Source organism: Schistocerca gregaria, chromosome 2 (assembly GCF_023897955.1).
Source record: "Schistocerca gregaria isolate iqSchGreg1 chromosome 2, iqSchGreg1.2, whole genome shotgun sequence".
In the NCBI taxonomy this organism is placed as follows: Eukaryota; Metazoa; Arthropoda; class Insecta; order Orthoptera; family Acrididae; genus Schistocerca; species Schistocerca gregaria.
Window position 1 is genome coordinate 387,282,399 of NC_064921.1, and position 20,049 is coordinate 387,302,447.

The window sequence follows — 20,049 nt, forward strand, 5'->3', positions numbered from 1 at the left end:
GGTGAGAAAGATGCAACGGAAGCATAATTTTTATACTTAATTTCTTATGAAATATAACTGTGGGGAAATTGATAGACAATCTTTCACTACTTATGGCTTGGCCAAAGAAATACTGCGAACGGATTGGTAAGTGAAAAGACGACAGATATTTGAACTGTATTGTTAGTAATTTTATGGTGTACGTGTTATGTGTGTATTTCAAACTTTCTAACATGTTTTCAGTTTTGTCATGTTCACACTTAAGCTCTGTATGTCATTCCTAGACTACTATTGTTTGTTTTGATAGGTTAAACACCTTGAATATAATAAACAGCCTTTATTTATTTATTCGTTCATTCAGGGATTGGAAATGTGAAGCCAGGAGTTGAGTTTAATTTTTACATGGATCCTGAGGCTGCGAGTTTGATTTTCGACTCTTACAACACGTCCAACGCAGAAAAGAAACCGATAACGTTAGTCCCCTGGGAGACAATTTTTTCCAGAAATCACATAACTATGGTGAGTACCTGGCGATATTTAGCGCGACAGACTTTTGTTAAAGCTTCCTCAAAATAGGAAACATCATATGAATTTATTGAAAAGCGTATCCTGAAAATATAATGTACAGAAGGAAGTTATCCTTATTTATGGGAATGGAAATAAATGATTACCGTATCGTACACTGCACAAGCATTTAGTGTGCACGACGGCAATATCAGCTTTAACTATTTTGTAAAAAGAAGAAGTAAGAATTGTAGAAAGAATGTCCAGTTAGGGTTTTACGGACCATCTTTTCCTATAGCACTTGCTGTTACTTGTGCCTTCCTCATTGGCATTACCAGGACAACGTAGTTTCTGCTCGTATTGTAAAGACAGGCAATCAAAATAAAAGAACTGTAAGAGAAATGTAAAACGCAAATGGACGAATCTATAGCGCGTGGTCACCCTGCCTTTGGGAGAGCCCAGGTACACTCTAAGACAAATAAATAAAAATAACAACGCACAACGGAGGAGTTAACGGAATGGGACGGAATTCGGTAGATGTGATCTACACGTACAGACAAACTTAAGATCACAATTTCAGAAAAAATTGAGGATTTATTCAAGAGAAAGAGCTTCACAAATTGAGAAGTCAGTTATGCGTTGGTCCACCTCTGACCCCTATGCAAGCAGTTATTCCGCTTGGCATTGACTGCTGAAGTTGTTGAATCTTCACCTGAGGGATATCGTGCGATATTGTCCAACTGGTGCATTAGATCGTCAAAATCTGGAAACGTTTGGATAGGCCTGCCCATAATTCTGATCTGGGGAGAGGTTCCGCGACACTGATGGCCATGGTAGGGCTTGGCAAGCACGAAAACAAGTAGCAGATACTCTTGCTGTATGCGGGCGGGCGTTATTTTGCTGAAATATCAGTCCAGGACGGCTTTCCATTAAGGGCAACAAAACGGAGCGTAGAATATCGTTGACATACTGCTGTTCTATAAGGGCGCCGCAGGTGGCAACCAGAGTTGTTCAGCTACGAAATGAAATGGTACCCCAGACCATCACTACTGGTTGTCGGGCCGTGTGACAGGCGACATTCAGGCTAGGATCCAACCACTGTCCGGGGCGTCTCCAGACACATCTTCGGCCTGGAGCAGAATTGTCTTCCACGATGACCAGCGAAGACTTGTCGGGAGACGCCCTGGGCAGCTATGAGATATCAACATGACTGTACATACGACACGACAACCAAGAGTGATGGTCTGGACTGACATTTCATTTTATAGCACAGCTCCTTTGGTTGTCATCTGCGGCACCCTTACAGTACAGCGGCACCTCGACGACATTGTACGCACCGTTTCGTTGCCCTTCATGACGAGCCAGTTTGGCCTTACATTTCAGAAAGATAATTCTCGCCCGTACAAGGCGAGAATTTGTACGATATCCCTCAGGGGAACATCAAAAACGGCTCTGTCAATCAGTGCCATGCCAAATAACTGCTTACGTAAGGACTAGAGGTGGACCAGCGCATTATTGACTTGCTCAGTTTGGAGAATCTCTTTACCTCGAATATGTCATCCCATTTTTCTGAAATTTTACTTTTTTGTTTGTCTGTACATGTACGTCACATCTATTGAATCGTTTCATTCGGATAACTCCTTCGTAGTGCGTTTTTTTTTCCCTCAGAGTGCTTATGCGCACAGTATGGCACCGGCGTTCACTGCTTAATTCACTCAGTGTTCCGGAACTGCTGTTGCGCGCTGGACATCGTAGTTAGGCCAGTTCACATCACAAGTGACACTGGCTTAGCGACGCACGATGTAAGACTCACGCGTAATATGAGGACTGACTGATGGCCAGGAAAATATCTCCTAAATGTGGACAAATTTTGTAGAGTGCCATAATTGTTATGAGGTGTCATTTTTGCAACAATTTTGGTCCAGCTGCCATATAAATGCAATGTGCGTTTTCTTGTTCCCAGCTATGTAAAGTGGTTTGTGCCACGCGTTACGTAAAAATCGATAAAGACGAGTATGTGTAGTAATACAATTTCTTTATGTAAGCAGGGGACTGCAAGAGGCTAGATGGACTCAGAACAATAGTGTGTCAAGAAGAGTTGGCGTGAACCGTTCCATTAGGGCTACACCACAAGAACATGGTAGGATTGTTCGAATGGTTCTGACAAACAGACGGAAGTCAGCTACTGAAATGCGGATAGTGGTCACGGGCAGCGTATTAACACGAACTGTTGGGTACAAATTTATTATTTACTTATTTATAATTGTTTATTATTTCAGCATTCGCCACCTGAAATCTAATTCAAGTCGCGTTTCCAAATAGTTACAGCAAGTTGAAAAGAACTGTACTTAAACATTCCCTTCAAGTTTTTCAGTAATTCGTGAAAACTATATATAATACAAAAATGGAAACCACCTGAAACTCTTAAACTACGGTACTGCACTTGCTGATCATCTATACCACTACTGCAGCAGATTGCTGAAAGCAGTAGTGAGACGAAGATTTGCTATGCATCCTCTACTGCTGACACCGTAGCACAAACACAGATAGGCTTGGTGTAAAGTCAGTCGACTGGGAGAGCAATGAGTTTCGATTTTATTTGTGGTGGTCTGATCAACAACCAACGTGTCCATAGATGACATGGTGGGAAGTCACTAGAAGCAGAGATTCTCCAGATACATACCTTAGCAACTCCCAGAATCTTGGCATTAGGAGATTTTGGATATGACAACAGAAATGATGTCATTATTGAAGGGTGGCGAATGCTCGAAGTATTTGACAGGCGTGGTAAACCCTGTTCTCATACAAGTAATGACCAGGGAACAAAATAAAATTTACCAGCACGATAATGAAAGAGACCACATAGCAATTTACACCACAAATGTCTTGGGGAATACACAGGTTCATGACTGGCTTGACATACCCCTGATTTGTCACACACATGCCATATAAACATGTCTGGGATACAATGGGAAGACATTTCTTTTAATATCAGCTTTCAGTCAGTATCTTCAGTAACATGCAGTGTGTGTTTCAGGCAGTTAGTTAGTTAGTTACATACTCGATAGATAACGCTCACCATAAATGTTATGACATGGAATGCGCCAACACAACAAATATAGAACACACACATTCTCATATATATACAGGTATATATATGGTTACATGCTGGTCATTTAACAACTAATTGTTTGTATTCGCGAATTCCTCTATGGATAGATTGTCAAACAGCTTTATGGCTGCATGTTTCATCTCTTTTTGTGTCAAAGTTGGATTCATTAAACCGTAAGACAGATGATTTTTCCTTCTATTGTTGTGAATATAACTGTTGAAAATATTCCCAGCTTCTTAAACAACTCCTTCAAGAAGTACCTGTGAAAAACCTCACACGAATTTCTCATTACTATGTTTCATGCAGTGAATACTTTTCACCAAAGGAAACGCCCCATAATGTTATCTGATTAGACATTAGTGAATCACAATATGCAGAATGTGTCAACTTACTAATTCTATAATCCCAAAGTTCACAATTACTTTTATGGCAAAAGTAGTCGAACTCAATTATTTCGGCAGGTCTTTTCAGTTTAAGAACTCAGTAATATGCACTTAGCTAAGAACTTAGAACTTTCTACTTGTTCTTTATTTTTTGTTGCTATACTAGGTTAATATGCAGTGGGATATTTTTGACGGTACAAAGTCGTCAGCTGCGTTTTTTCAAAGTTTGAAGCTAGTTCACTTGTGCAGTACCAGTCAGCAACTTTATAACATACGTCATTTAGTAGTCTCTCTGTCGATGCTTCGTTGCTCAGCTTCACAATATTGCTTGTGCCATACGTAAAGAGGACTAATTCTACCTTTAGATTCAGTAATAAAGAACAGTAATGAACCAATGATCTAACCCTGTGTCACACTGTAATTTTTCCGTATGCAGATGATATGGCTTCCCCTTTTGTGTAAGCCGAGCTGCCTAAGGCAGTTTTCTGACTACTATTTCTTAAAGAACTAAACCAGGCATGTACTGAACTACGTTTTCCATTAAAACAGAACTCCTGTAATTAAATATTATGATCTATACAATGGAAGTGACAGGAGATCCCTACTGGTCTTATTTTATTATTTGATGATATTAATGTGTGCTCAGTGAACTATACAAATAGCTGTCTCAGTATAGTGGCCCTTTTGACATCGAAATTGTAACTAGCTAAGCGTCCTATTACTAAATAAGTCCGTCACAACCCAGGAACACATTACCTTCTCAAAAAGTTTACAAATTGGTGTAAGGAGTGACATTGGGCGGCAGTTATCGAGAAAGAGCCCTAACAATGGCACATTTCAATCTGTCGGCACCAATGATGTGTGTCGCTATGGATCGGAGGAAATCCTCTCTGGCTTCCGGCGGCTATCTGATTTGGTGAAGACTGCCAGTCTCGCCAGGGGGATGAAAGCAGAGCTCACCATCTGCAGCATCGTCGACAGGACTGACTGCGGATATTTGGTACAGAGCCGAGTGGAGGGTCTGAATCAGAGGCTGAGACGGTTCTGCGACCGTGTGGGCTGCAGATTCCTCGACTTGCGCCATAGGGTGGTGGGGTTTCGGGTTCCGCTCGATAGGTCGGGAATCCACTACACGCAACAAGCGGCTACACGGGTAGCAGGGGTTGTGTGGCGTGGGCTGAGCGGTTTTTTAGGTTAGATGGCCTCGGGCAAGTACAGAAAGGGCAACAGCCTCAAAGGGTGCGGGGCAAAGTCAGGACATGCGGGGACCAAGCAGCAATCGGTATTGTAATTGCAAACTGTCGAAGCTGTGTTGGTAAAGTACCGGAACTTCAAGCGCTGATAGAAAGCACCGAAGCTGAAACCGTTATAGGTAGGGAAAGCTGGCTGAAATCAGAGATAAATTCTGCCGCAACTTTTACAAAGGCACAGACGGTGTTTAGAAAGGATAGATTGCATGCAAGCGGTGGTGGTGTGTTTGTCGCTGTTAGTAGTAGTTTATACTGTAGTGAAATAGAAGTAGATAGTTCCTGTGAATTATTATGGGTGGAGGTTATACTCCACAACCGAGCTAGGTTAATAATTGGCTCCTTTTACCGACCTCCCGACTCGGCAGCATTAGTGGCAGAACAACTGAGAGAAACTCTGGAATACATTTCGCATAAATTTCCTCAGCATGTTATATTCTTAGGTGGAGATTTCAATTTACCAGAAATAGACTGGGACATTCAGATGTTTAATGTTCAAATATGTGTGAAATCTTATGGGACTTAACTGATAAGGTCACCAGTCCCTAAGCTTACACACTACTTAACCTAAATTATCCTAAAGACAAACACACACACCCATGCCCGAGGGAGAACTCGAACCTCCGCCGGGACCATCCGCCCAGTTCATGACTCAGATGTTTAGGACGGGTGGTAGGGACAGAGCATCGAGTAACATTATACTGAGTGCACTATCCGAAAATTACCTCGAGCAATTAAACAGAGTACCGACTCGTGGACATAACATCTTGGACCTACTAATAACAAACAGAGCCGAACTTTTCGACTCTGTAAGTGCAGAACAGGGAATCAGTGATCATAAGGTCGTTGCAGCATCCCTGAATATGGAAGTAAATAGGAATATTAAAAAAGGGAGGAAGGTTTATCTGTTTATCAAGAGGAATAGGGGACAGATTTCTGACTACCTAACAGATGAAAACGAAATTTTCTGTTCCGACACTGACTATGTTTAGTGTTTATGGAAAAAGTTCAAGGCAATTGTAAAATACGTTTAAGACAGGTAAGTGCCGAGTAAAACTGTGAGGGACGGGGAAAACCCACCGTGGTTCAACAACAAAGTTAGGAAACTACTGTGAAAGCAAAGAGAGCTTCACTGCAAATTTAAACGCAGCCAAAACCTCTCCGACGAACAGAAGCTAAACAATGTCAAAGTTAGCGTAAGGAGGGCTATGCGTGAAGCGTTCAGTGAATTCGAAAGTAAAATTCTATGTACCGACTTGACAGAAAATCCTAGGAAGTTCTGGTTCTGCGTTAAATCAGTAAGTGGATCGAAACAGCATATCCAGACACTCTGGGATGATAATGGCATTGAAACAGAGGATGACACGCGTAAAGCTGAAATACTAAACACCTTTTTCCATAGCTGTTTCACAGAGGAAGACCGCACTGCAGTTCCTTCTCTAAATCCTCGCACGAACGAGAAAATGGCTGACATCGAAATAAGTGTCCAAGGAATAGGAAAGCAACTGAAATCACTTAACAGAGGAAAATCCACTGGACCTGACGGGATACCAATTCGATTCTACACAGGGTACGCGAAAGAACTTGCCCCCCTTCTAACAGCCGTGTACCGCAAGTCTCTAGAGGAACGGAAGGTTCCAAATGATTGAAAAAGAGCACAGGTAGTTCCAGTTTTCAAGAAGGGTCGGCGAGCAGATGCGCAAAACTATAGGACTATACCTCTGATATCGATCTGTTTTAGAATTTTAGAACATTTTTTTTTTGCTCGTGTATCAAGTCATTTATGGAAACTCAGAATCTACTCTGTAGGAATCAACATGGATTCCGGAAACAGCGATCGTGTGAGACCCAACTCGCTTTATTTGTTCATGAGACCCAGATACAGGCTCCCAGGTAGATGCCATTTTCCTTGACTTCCGGAAGGCGTTCGATACAGTTCCGCACTATCGCCTGATAAACAAAGTAAGAGCCTACGGAATATCAGACCAGCTGTGTGGCTGGATTGAAGAGTTTTTAGCAAACAGAACACAGCATATTGTTCTCAATGGAGAGACGTCTACAGACGTTAAAGTAACCTCTGGCGTGCAACATGGGAGTGTTATGGGACCATTGCTTTTCACAATATATATAAATGACCTAGTAGATAGTGTAGGAAGTTGCATGCGGTTTTTCGCGGATGATACTGTAGTATAGAGAGAAGTTGCAGCAATAGAAAATTGCAGCGAAATGCAGGAAGATCTGCAGCGGATAGGCGCTTGGTGCAGGGAGTGGCAACTTACCCTTGACATAGACAAATGTAATGTATTGCGAATACATAGAAAGAAGGATCCTTTATTGTATGATTGTATGATTATATGAAGCAGAAAAAACACTGGTAGCAGTCACTTCTGTAAAATATTTGGGAGTAAGCGTACGTAAAGATTTGAAGTAGAATGATCATATAAAATAATTGTTGGTAAGGCGAGTTGAGATTCACTGGGAGAGTCCTTAGAAAATGTAGTCCATCAACAAAGGAGGTGGCTTACAAAACACTCGTTCGACCTATACTTGAGTATTGCTCATCAGTGTGGGATCCCTACCAGGTCGGGTTGTCAGAGGAGATAGAGAAGATCCAAAGAAGAGCGGCGCGTTTCGTCACAGGATTATTTAGTAAGCGTGATAGCGTTACGGAGATGTTTAGAAATCTCAAATGGGGGACTCTGCAAGAGAGGTGCTCTGCATCGCGGTGTAGCTTGCTGTCCAGGTTTCGAGAGGGTACGTTTCTGGATGAGGTATCGAATATATTGCTTCCCCCTACTTATACCTCCCGAGGAGATCACGAACATAAAATTAGAGATATTCGAGCGTGCATGGAGGCTTTCCGGCAGTCGTTCTTCCCGCGAACCATACGCGACTGGAACAGGAAAGGGAGGTAATGACAGTGGCACGTCAAGTGCCCTCCGTCACACGCCGTTGGGTGGCTTGCAGAGTATAAATGTAGATGTAGAATACCATGACAATGAAGTAACGAAAATGATCGTATGGCATTGTTGGCCTGGAAGCCCCATTCGGGGGAGTTCGGCCGCCGTATTGCAAGGGATTTTTAGTGGACGCCACTTCGGCGACTTGCGAGTCAATGCAGATGAAGGACTCAAGACACCCAGGCCCCTGCCGGGAATCGAACCCGGGCCTCCTGCGAGGTAGGCAGTAACGCTACCGCAACGCTACGGGGCAGACAACAATGAAGTAATACGTAAGTGTCTAAGAACTTTACATACAGCAATAGAATATTTTATTGCATCTATTTATACAACTTAATACTTTTTTGTTATTGTTGAATATATTAGTTAAATTGGCTTGATTTCTCTCTTTTTCTATAGCAAACAACTATACACAATAATTTCTATAAATTTTATTTGATTCTCTTGATTCATTTCTGTAAAATGGCTAGTTATTTACGTTTTCACGCGTCCTGAAGAAACTGCATTTATCATCTGATTTGTTTCTTCTTCTGAACTACGATAGTTAACCTCAAAAGAAGCTCTGAATATTAATTTTACGACAAAACACTGATAGTTCTTAGTGGTTGTACACACACAGTTACCTCATCTGAATCCACTTTTGCCATTTAATATTTGGTCGTTTCTCCTTGTGCCTTAATCACCACTTTGCACCATATATACATAGAGAGAATTAACTTTTAATGTGTTCCTAACTCAGTTCATGAAACCACATATGCACAAGAGTTCCCAGTGGGTCCTACCTAACCCGACTTTCTTTTAGCGATAGTGTTTGCCATAACTTTCCAACAGTTCTGAATAGGGTTGAAGTTGGGGCTATTTCCAGGTCATTATGAAATTGAAAGCTCCATTTTGTCTATAGAAAGTATTTATTTACATGTAGAAATGCGTAATAATTAAGTTGGAACAATAACTGCTTCAAGTTTCTGTATGTCCATCTTTTTAACGATGGTTGCGGGACTCGGTTGTTCGATACAGGATGTCAAATTAAACGCCTTTCAGTCGTCAGTTTTCAGCTTTCTTTTATTTGGCAACCAGTTTCGACGTTTATTACGCCATCTTCAGGCCCCTGACTGTTGTGTAGGAATAATCTACATCGCTTGTGATCGCAACAGGGGCCAGCAATACTGGTATTAGTAGATATTTGCTACAGTGGCCACTTCCACAATCAACCATCACCTACGACGTCGGCATAATAAACGTCGAAACTGGCTGCCAAATAAAAGAAGGCTGAAAATTGACGGCTGAAAGGTGTTTAATTTGGCATCCTATATCTGCTTCATGTTTGATACAAACGTTGTTCGCAGGACTTGCCTTCAAAGCTCTGCGGCAAGGAGCAGACTAATCCTGGAAAATGCAACTGGAAAAATCTCCAAACCGGTCTCCTACTGTGGTAGTAAGCTGCCATTTATGAAGTCCAACGAACTACACCGTGGGCCGAACTGCATCAACATCTATCCTGCTGGATGTTTGACTGTTTATGTTATACACGAAGGCAAAAGCTCTTCACCCACTCTGCGATGCACGGGCGTTTCGCCATCAGAGCCATGCAGACTACAGTTTTTACTCGTCTGAAGGCATTACTCTGTTCCACATCACAGGCGTCCATGTCACATGTTGTTTTGCCCATTTCAGCTGCTGTTGTCGCATTGTTTTGTCAGAAAAGGCTCCTTTGCAGGTCAACAGGCAAGATGCGGCTTCCTACAGTCTAGGCTGCGTTCATACTGCCGGCCGGGCCGGACTGACGCGTTCTGGGTCGACTCGTGCCTCAGGCCGACGAGTAGTGCATTCACATTGCGCGCCGCGCCGAGCCGAGACGGCGAAATGAGGGAAAATCCACTTCTCCGATTTTCATGTTTTAAAAATTCTTAGCGGTATATAAGACTTCGTCACATCGTTTTATGAACTTATTTTTTCCTTAAAAGTATTACTTACGTCGTGAAAAAAGAAAAAGTCTACTTTTCGTTTCGCGTGATTTCTTAGTTTCGTAACGCTTCCCAGCCGATTTTGAAGAAAGTATGCGGCTAAAGAATCTGATTTTTGAACACGTGGTAGTGCAACATCTTAGCTTCGTATTGAATCATTTATCTTTCCATATTTCTTAACAGTCATTGTGAAATGATGCTATTTGTCAACGTTGTGCACTTGATTTACAAATCTTGTAGTGAAAAAGTTATGTAGCGGGTAGCTTACTGTTAGATCCGTTTTAGACCATACATTGTTGGGAATGAAATGTAGCTAAAAGTACCAAAAAGTTTTAGAAATGATAATGATACTGATATCTGTCTCTGGTCACGAGTAATGCGAGCTATTCAGTGGCGTCAGTGCTGCGTCCGCAAGCCACGGAGTTCGCACGGTTACAGCCTGGTTTAGTGTAGTCATATAATGCAGGACAGAAAAAAACTAATTACTAGTGATCAGCGCAGACCTAGTGTCGGTCCCTTTTATTATTTTAATGGTCTCATTCTCTAGATAAATTCAAATGTATAAAAAAATTTCCCTCGGTTACTGGACAATCATCTGCTATGCTTTTATAATTGGCCACACGATGCATCACAAAAGACAAACAATTATTTGTCATCAACATCCTACAATTAGTTTGATGTACATTTCGTATTTCGAACTAAAAGATAACTGAAGCGCAATTCTGTAGTCTCGTTGTCTACTGTGACAGAAAAAATAATGGAGAGTTAATGAAACTACTGTAGATCGGCACAGATGTGCGTTTCATTGTTCTTCATTGTTTTTTTTTTTTCCTTCCTTGGCGGGCTGCGCTGCACTGTCAAGGTAATCCTCACTCTTTGGCTATATGGCTGGCGGGAGGCCAAATCAATAAATTTAAAAAAATCCCCACCCTTCGACAGCTGACAAGCAAGTCAGCAGAAAGCGCAGCTGCAGTCAACAGTTGCTCGACTTTAGGTAGTCTGTGCTGTCGTGTAGAACAATGTCTTCACTCTTTTATTGGTATTGTTTTGACTCTGCAGTAACTCGTCGAGTTTTGAAGTACAGAAGAACTAGGAGGTTATGGATTCATCCCATAAATAGCGACAGACATTTAGGAGAGTTTTTTCCTTTATATGAAGAACTTAAAAAGTATCCTGAAAAATTTTATTCAAATTACAGAATGAATCATAATACATTTCAATATGTGCTGCAGAACATTCAAGACAAAATTTCTAAACACAACACAAATTTTCGCAGAAGTATAACAGCAGAAGAAAAACTGTGTATAACGATTAGGTAAGATTCGTTAGTACACACTTTTTTGTTTGCAGTAGAACTTTGAACAGCATTCATTACCTCCAATTAATTGTAGCCATGCTTTTGTATTTTAAATTTCACAAACGCTTACCTCTGAGGGGAAGAGAGTTTATGGGACTCCTGAGTATCATTAGGAAGTAATTAGCTTCCTCATTTTGGGTAATGTCTTGCTGTGCCTTCAACGAAGACTCGCAGAAATACTCCCTCAGAATTTTCCAACCTTTTTCTTCTTTTTTCTTCATGATGCAGCGCTTGGCAGTGGTGATGGTTCATCATGTGGAGCCACTGATGACCTCACAGAATTCTTTTCATTACCTTGTAAGATAGACAGATTGATAGGCGAAGAGTTTTGAGATAATGCCCTTTGACTCTGGTTCTATTTCCACTGATAATGAACTGCCACACCATGACTTTACAATGCATTATCATCTGGTAGGGACACTTTTCCGTCCCTCAGTGACACTCATATCTGTCTCCGTTTACAAGTAAATGCGAACTATTCAGTGGCGGCAATGCCGCGATCGCTGGCAAGCTATTGTTGTAAGTGCATGTAAATACGGTAGATTAAATAAATGAAATAAAAGTAATTTCGCATGTATCATTATAGTAAACGTAATTTTTCCTCACTGATTGTAAAATGTGAGGTAACATCTTAAAATAAAAGACGTGTGCAGTCACACTTGTGATTAAAGCAGAAGGGAGACGTGTGATGCGTGTACTGCAGAAGCTGCAGTGCTGCTCCACAGGCTCGCGCCTGCGGTCGGCTTGCGCCGGCAATATTAAACACTGCTCTGCTTCTTTGGCATACTTCTTTCCTTTCTCTTCCCATGTAATTGCACCAATTTTCTACCCTATTTTTAGGATGTAATTATTAAAAATCTTTGCTATACACGAACAGTATTCTACAACGCTGTCATCCTATTCAACAGAAATAATGTATCTTCTACGGTTTTTGTCTTGGTAAGAAATTCCTCTAGGTGACTTGGTTTTTTTCCCTAGTAAGAAATTCTTCAAGATGACATTGAGGACTGTTTATTTCCATGTCGCGACGAATACAAGAGTTATTTTTGTAATCATAAGTGGAAAAGCAGTGATCTACAAACAACATGTAACAAAACTTAAAAAGCCGTCTTCACCACATAAATAAATTTATTTAAAAATTTTGATCTGCTTCAGGTCTTTATTAGACCATTCCACAAGCATAGCAGGCAGAGATCGTGATACGAAGGAGGATTCTTATGTACGAAACATGGATGTCAACTGCAGTTCCTCCTTTATGTCGCCATCTCTGACTGCCACGGTTTGAGTATGGTCTGATACTGGTATAAAACAGATGGGAACAGGTCGCCACTTTTAAATAAATATGTTATATGATCAAGGCTGTTTTTTTTTTTTAATTTTTACTGAATACAAGAATTATCCGAACTCTCATCGTACTGGCGCTGATGATGGATAACAGTTCCGAATGTAATACAAGTTTCACTGATTAATACCCATTTATATTAGTAACAAAGTAAGTTAGATAAATATGAGGTTGGTGTTTCATAGTATAACATTTTCATTGTAGTTCCCTGGCAACCCTGTTGGCTATGTTTGGTACTATGTGAGGTCCTCCAATACCCACACGTAAAAACCGACATATGACAGTGTATTTGACATGTAGAGAAGCCAGATTTGATTCCCACTTAACATGAAGGGATTACAATTACTCTGCGTGTAGGTTCAGTCAGCCAAATTGTGATTCTCTCTTAGAATCAAGGACGTGACAAGTATTAAGAGAAGAAAATTAATGGATTATCTACCTAATTTATTTTAATCTAATGCTTCTTTGTAAAATTATACATGCATTGTGATGTAATGAATCAAGTGTTTGATATTTCTGATAGCAGAACATAAGGAAACAGGAAATGTGATGAATAGAGAGGATGTCTCGAAGTCTTTGCATCAGAAGTCTGGGGTCACAGATCACGTCATGGGAAACAACTTTTTTTTTTAAGACAAAATATTCGCGGTAGGGCGTAGGGACTCTGCAGCGGCGCTTCGCAGTGTTGTCTTAATCCAGTCACCTGCCCTGCGCGGAAGGGCAGACCGAGCGTCTAAAATATCTTTCTCCACTTAGGGACGCTCATTCTTAATTTTTTTTCTAGTTGAAAATCACTTTGTCAATTTACTGGAGCAGGTAGTAGGCATATGCAGTACACCTGACTGGTAGACGTTGCTAGTCGGTAAAATCTCGTCGTCCCAGAATCGGCGCTCTGATGGCTCTGAGCACTATGGGACTCAACTGCTGTGGTTATCAGTCCCCTAGAACTTAGAACTACTTAAACCTAACTAACCTAAGGACATCACACACATCCATGCCCGAGGCAGGATTCGAACCTGCGACCGTAGAAGTCTCACGGTTCCGGACTGCGCGCTTAGAACCGCGAGACCACCGCCAGAACCGGCGCCTGCCGTCACCAGGAAGTGTCAGCGAACGTTTTGTCTCTGTTAGAGTAGTTTTAATGGAGTACATAAATGACGTAGTAAATGGAAGGCTTACCTATAGTATAGGTAGGGAAAAAGCCTAAATGAGTATGTGAGAGACAAATTAGGAGGCGACGACTTCTTTGTTTTTTGTTTGTTTGTTCTGCACATAATTAGGACTGCATAACGTTCTGTGTTAGTCCATTGAGAATTTTATATTCTTAAAAAATATAATTCTCCTTTTATAAGTAATAAAAATTAGTTGATCACCTAACTTCCACGCATTTATGTAACAGAACGTAAATTTATGTAATAGTACAGGTAATAGAACCATTTACTACCACATTTATGAACTGTACCAAAAATATCGAACTGTAGTTTTGGTAGAGCGCAACTCTATTAGAGACAAAACGCTCGCGACACTTCCTGCCGACGGTAGCCTTTTTTCTATTGAATTCGTCGCTCCTGAGACGATAAGATTTTACCAATGTGATGCAAGTACAGCTTACACACACAAACATATAAGACAATAGAACGTTCTTTATCACGGTCAAAGGCAAGAGTTTCCTGCAATAATAAATTGTTTATGAATAACAGAAACACATTTTATATAAGCTCGACAGACTACTGAAGGAATGTGTGGCTAGTTTTTGTTTTGCAGCTTTTTAATTTTACGTTTTTTGAGAAAACAAACAGGTTTTTCAGTGCTATGTGATAAATCTGTACTTTTCTTTAGTTTTCAAAAAAATGGTTCAAATGGCTCTGAGCACTATGAGACTTAACTTCTGAGGTCATCAGTCTCCTAGAACTTAGAACTACTTAAACCTAACTAACCTAAGGACATCACACACATCCATGCTCGAGGCAGGATTCGAACCTGCGACCGTAGCAGTCGCGCGGTTCCAGACTGTAGCGCCTAGAACCGTTCGGCCAGGCCGGCCGGCCTTTATTTTTCGAATAAAAACAGTACTGAATACTGAAAGTTTCAGTTTTGCTATAAATACTGTATTTTTAAGGAAAAGACAGTAGAATAGCTATGTAGAACAAAAATATTTTTTAAGTAATGCAGCTCTTTAAATATCCCGCACTGTTTCACTGCTGCTGGTTTCTGGGGGTACCCAGTGAGGGACTGATCGCATATGCAAACAAAGTAATCTAAATGAGATAACGCCCAATTGGTATGCAACACACCTAACGTACAGGTAATGCGGTTACGATCTTAACTGACCAAAGCTACTAGGAAAACTTCCGTAGTCTACGCTGACTTACGACAGTCTACAGTAGTTTTAAAACTCTAGTGTCTAGGAAAAGTTGTTTCCCTTGATGTGATCTGTCACCCACAGACGTCTGATGCGAAGACTTCTAAGCATCCTGTACAGTACTGGTGCCATATTACAAAGTAATCATATAAAAATAGCGCTACAATTTTCTCGAAAAAAAAAATCTAAAAAGTTTTGCAGCTGTACCCTGCGTCCCCTTGTAACAGAGTGAAGATTTTGCTCGGTCGTTGGCAGGGCTGGCGTAAGAAGGTGCTGGGGGCGGTGGGCGGCGAGCGCGTGTCGCTGCTGAACAGGGCGGAGCGCGCGCAGCTGGCGGCGGCCGCGTCGGACGAGGCGCCGTGGCTGAGCGGCGACCCCGTGGCGGCGGCCCTGCTGTTGCGGCCGGCGCTCGTCAGCGCCAGCGGCCGCTACCGCCTTGGCGTCGAGGTGTCGGGCGCGCTCGCCAGGGGCGCTGCCTTCGTGGACTACAGCCGGGAGCTCAGCCCCAGAAACGTGCGCATCGTGCAGCGCTTCGACGTCGACCTCTACAAGCGCTTGCTCCTGCAGACTCTCTCACCTCGTCCTGAAACTCTCACGTAGCGGCCGCGGCTGTCGATCTGTTTTTATAAACGACGAGTTACATACGACGACAATAAACAGTGCAACACGGTCGGCGTTTCAAACTGCTTGATTGCTGGTGAAGTTATAAGCTGTAATGCTACATTTCATTGCGTATTAAGAAAGTAAAGGCTGAACAACCTGGAATACTAGTAACTTGAAATATCCTATTATTTAAATAGTAAACAGAGTAGATGTGACTGCATAGGGCAACAGGTGGGTTTAACACGTTGATTATTTATTACAAAAATCTATTTCAAAGACATTACAGGTCTATTGTATTTATAGATACTTCTGTGTGTTTCATAAGAAACGAATATTTAATAAAGAGAATGCCAAGACTGTATATTATTTGAATAAAATGTACATAAACCAAACTGCAGTTCTAAGGGTCGAAACACGTTAAAGGATGCATTAATTCAGAATGGAGTGATATAGGGTTATAGTACATTATATTTTTACTGAAAAACGAGTAGAGAAAGCCGGTGATGCCCAGGTATTTATTTACAATTATGCATCCATGCCCGTAAATGTAGCGTCTGGCCTTGTGCTTAACACATATGACGTCATATCACTGAACTATGTGTTGTACTATGATACAATTTTGTAGGTGCAATCAGCGGCAAATGTGGACGCTATCCGCAAAATCTATTGCGAATGGAGTTAGTAGCAGTGCAGTAATAAATTTAAACGTTGTGCATGATGAAGTAGTTTTTCATCATCTCACTCTTTATAACATCTGTGTGTCGCACAATAGTATAATGTTGTATGTACATTCAGAAACATATGTGGATACTACCTGTGAAATGTATTACAAATACAGTCAGTAGTAAAGAAGAAATAAACTATAACCTCATGTATCATACAGTACTTTTACTGCATTAACAGTGGAAAAGAAGCAAGGGAAAATCTTTTCTCCTTTCAGCAATTTGTAGAGGTTGTCAGCTAGACAAAATTTCCTAAACGTTTCAAATTATGTGTATAGTTTGTTGCACCACATCCATTTTTATAATACACATGGTTTCCTTCCTTCCTCCTAAATACGTTATGTCGTCGATATATACCACTCCGATTGAGTAGCTGTCTTCTAAATATAAGACAACAACAGGAAATAATTAAACTGAGGCGTCCTTCAAACTCGCCAGGTTCTCCTAATGAAGTGTTCTTTGAGAGTTACTGCAAACACTTGTATTTCACTCAACGACTGTTGGAAAAGACATTCAGATTTTTATCATATTTTGTTTCATCAGAGACTATGCTAGCGACAACAGTTTTCTAGTTAAAAATTACGCAGTTGACTGCTCTAACTCATCGAACATAGCCCTCAACGATAATTACATAAATACTACAAAATAATAGTAGTAATAGTAATAATAATAATAGCAACAATAAGCAGTCAGTTATTGCCACTGAAGAAGGACGTCTTCAAGATATTATCCAATGTTATTCAGTCTTTACAATGAGTAAGCTGTAAGTAAAGGAGCAGGAGATGAGACAATGATAATATTACATGTTTTGCTGTTTGGGTAGCAAACTAAATGACCACAGCCGAAGAAGAGAGGAAGTAAAGCGTAAACTGGCAACAGCAAGGACAGTGTTCCAAAAAAGAAATCTGCTAACAAGCGAATGTAACTATGAGTTAGCAAGACCTTCTCAAGATATTAAGATATTGTTGTAGAGTGTAGCTTTGAATGGAAGTGAAATGTAAACGATAAGCATTCAGACAAGAAGAGAATAGAAACTTTCGAAACGCGACGCTACAGAAAAACGCCGAAGGCAGTATGAATAAATTGGATAACTAATGAACAGATTCTGAGCTCAAATGGGAACAAACGAAATGTATGGTAAAACTTGACTGAAAGAGCCGGTAGACTGATGTGGCGAATACTGAGACAGCAAGAAATTCTCTGGAAATCGAGAGACAGAAAATGTAGAGGAAGACGAAGGCATGATTACACTAAACAGGTCAGTTGCAGTAGTTATGCGAGATAAAGAAGCTTGCACACAGCAGACTAGTTTGCGAAGCTGCATCAAACCAATCTCCAGACTGAAGACCAAAACTACAACCCAATGGTCATTTTTACAGGTAAGACGATTCTAGTCACAGTTTGTATAAGAATTCGAAGATATAGAGAAAAAGTTGAGGTGTGTTCCATATACATCATCGATCCAATTGAATACCAGCCACACCATAGAACATATCAGCAGGTACTTGTGTTCATAGCTGTTGTCAACTCAGCTGTTCAGGGTGAATCCAAAACCACCTAAAAATTTCGGAGGTTATTGAGGAATAGTTCCAGAGTATTTTGATGTAAATGGATCACTGGCGTTTATAAAGTAATAATGTAATACGTGTTAAGCTGTTTGTTATCCCCACTACCTTACTTTCTGTGAAAATACCTTTACAAGCGCAAAAAACCTACAGTATACAATCACAGTGTAATTCAAAAACCTCCATAGAGATGTGGGAACAGTTCAGCATTGCGTCATTGCACTGCTCGACCACTGCATTCAGTGAAACCATACACCAGGTGTCACTGCTTCATCAGCAAACCCATCTATGCTTCTGTGCACCACTGTTGACGTTAAACTAACACTGCTGGAAAAACAAACCAGAGACAGAACCCAGCTGTACTGAAAGCAGTTTGGAGGGCGAAAAGTAACGTGGGCCCTAAGACTATCAGTACAAGTACCGTACAAGACACATAGCATATACCTGCGACATTTGCGCTGTTGTGCACGTACATTGTCAGAAAAAAAGATTCATCATGAAGGAATTATGCGAATTGGATGGAAACAAATACATGTGATGTACAAGTAAAGACGAACAAAGAATTACTTTCAGAAAATTTGAATGATTTATTCAAGAGAAAAGATACACAAATTGAGCATGTCAGTAATGTGTAGGTCCATATCTGGCTCTTATACAAGCAGGTATTCGGTATTTCATTGATTGATATCAGTATGTCATCCTGAGGGATATTGTGCCAAATTCTGTCCAAGAAGGTTAGAGTGCCTGCATATAACGATCGAAACATTCTCAACTGTAGAGAGATCTGGTTACCTCTGCTGGTCGAGGTAGGGATTGGGAAGCACAAAGACAAGAAGCAGAAAATCTCGCCATATGTGGGCAGGCACCATCTTGATGAAAAGTAACCCCAATATGGCTTGCCATGAAGGACAACAAAACAGGGTATAGAATATTGGCTATGTACTGCCGTGCTGTAAGGGTGCCACAGATTACACTAAATGAGTCCTGTTATATAAAAAAAATAGCGTCCCAGACCATCGCTCCTGGGTGTCAGGCTGTGTGTCATGTCACAGTCAGGTTAATATCTCATCACTGTCCAGGGCGTCTCCAGACACGTCATCGCTTGTCACTGGGGTTCAGTTCGAATCGATACTCACCATTGAAGACAATTCTAATCCAGTCAATGAGATTCCAGGCCCCAATGACCAGTGAAGACGTCTCTGGAGATGCCCGCGACAGCAGTGGGATATCAAAATGACTCTCGACCTCCCTACGACTCGACAACCAGGAGTGATGGTATGGGGTGCCCTTCCTTTTCATAGAAGGACCCGTTTAGTTGTCATCTGCGGCACCCTTATAGCACAGCGGTACGTCGACGATATTCTAGGCGCCGCTTTGTTGCTCTTCATGGCAAGCCATCTTGGGCTTCCTTTCAGCAAGATAATATCCGCCCACAGATGGTGACCTTCTTATCTGCACTAACGTTAAAATACATTTTAAAAAAATCAAAAATGACGCATCACAAGTGGCTACTCCTTATACACTCCAAAGATTCAGCATAGCAGAAGTTCCACCCACATGATCATATTTTCACTTCAAATTTTCTTCGAAATTTGATTTTACTTGCAATCCAATTGTAGGCTGTTTTGCATGTATGTGTGCATGAGGAGAGGGGGGAGGGGGAGCATGTGTGCATAGCCAGTATCCCCAAGGTCCTGGGTACAACTTGCAGAACATCTGCTGTTCTGTGTTTTCGGTGTTTCACATTTGTCTGGAAGGTTCACCTGTACTCCAGCAGACAATCAAGAACAAGACAAGATTGTAATCTATGTTCTGTTTGCCTATAGTTTAAATTATTTGTCAGTGGACTATACGGAAATTGTTAATACAAAACTGGACAAAGACGACATAAATATTATACACAAGTGAAGCTGGAGAAACATTTTTCTCAGACCTAAAATTTGTTTCCT

General features: G+C 41.1%; 1 protein-coding gene across 2 annotated transcripts in view; it reads left to right on the plus strand.

Annotated features, from left to right (window-relative positions):
- Nucleotides 1-16,172, plus strand: part of LOC126320956 (uncharacterized) — a 204,638-nt gene extending 188,466 nt beyond the window's left edge. For both annotated transcript variants that reach the window (XM_049994136.1, XM_049994137.1), the window contains 2 exons: nt 341-498; nt 15,466-16,172. In XM_049994136.1, coding sequence (XP_049850093.1) covers nt 341-498; nt 15,466-15,810 — 503 coding nt within the window. In that variant the 3' untranslated portion in view covers nt 15,811-16,172. The remainder of the gene's footprint in view (nt 1-340; nt 499-15,465) is intronic.
- The last annotated feature ends 3,877 nt before the right edge of the window (nt 16,173-20,049 follow it).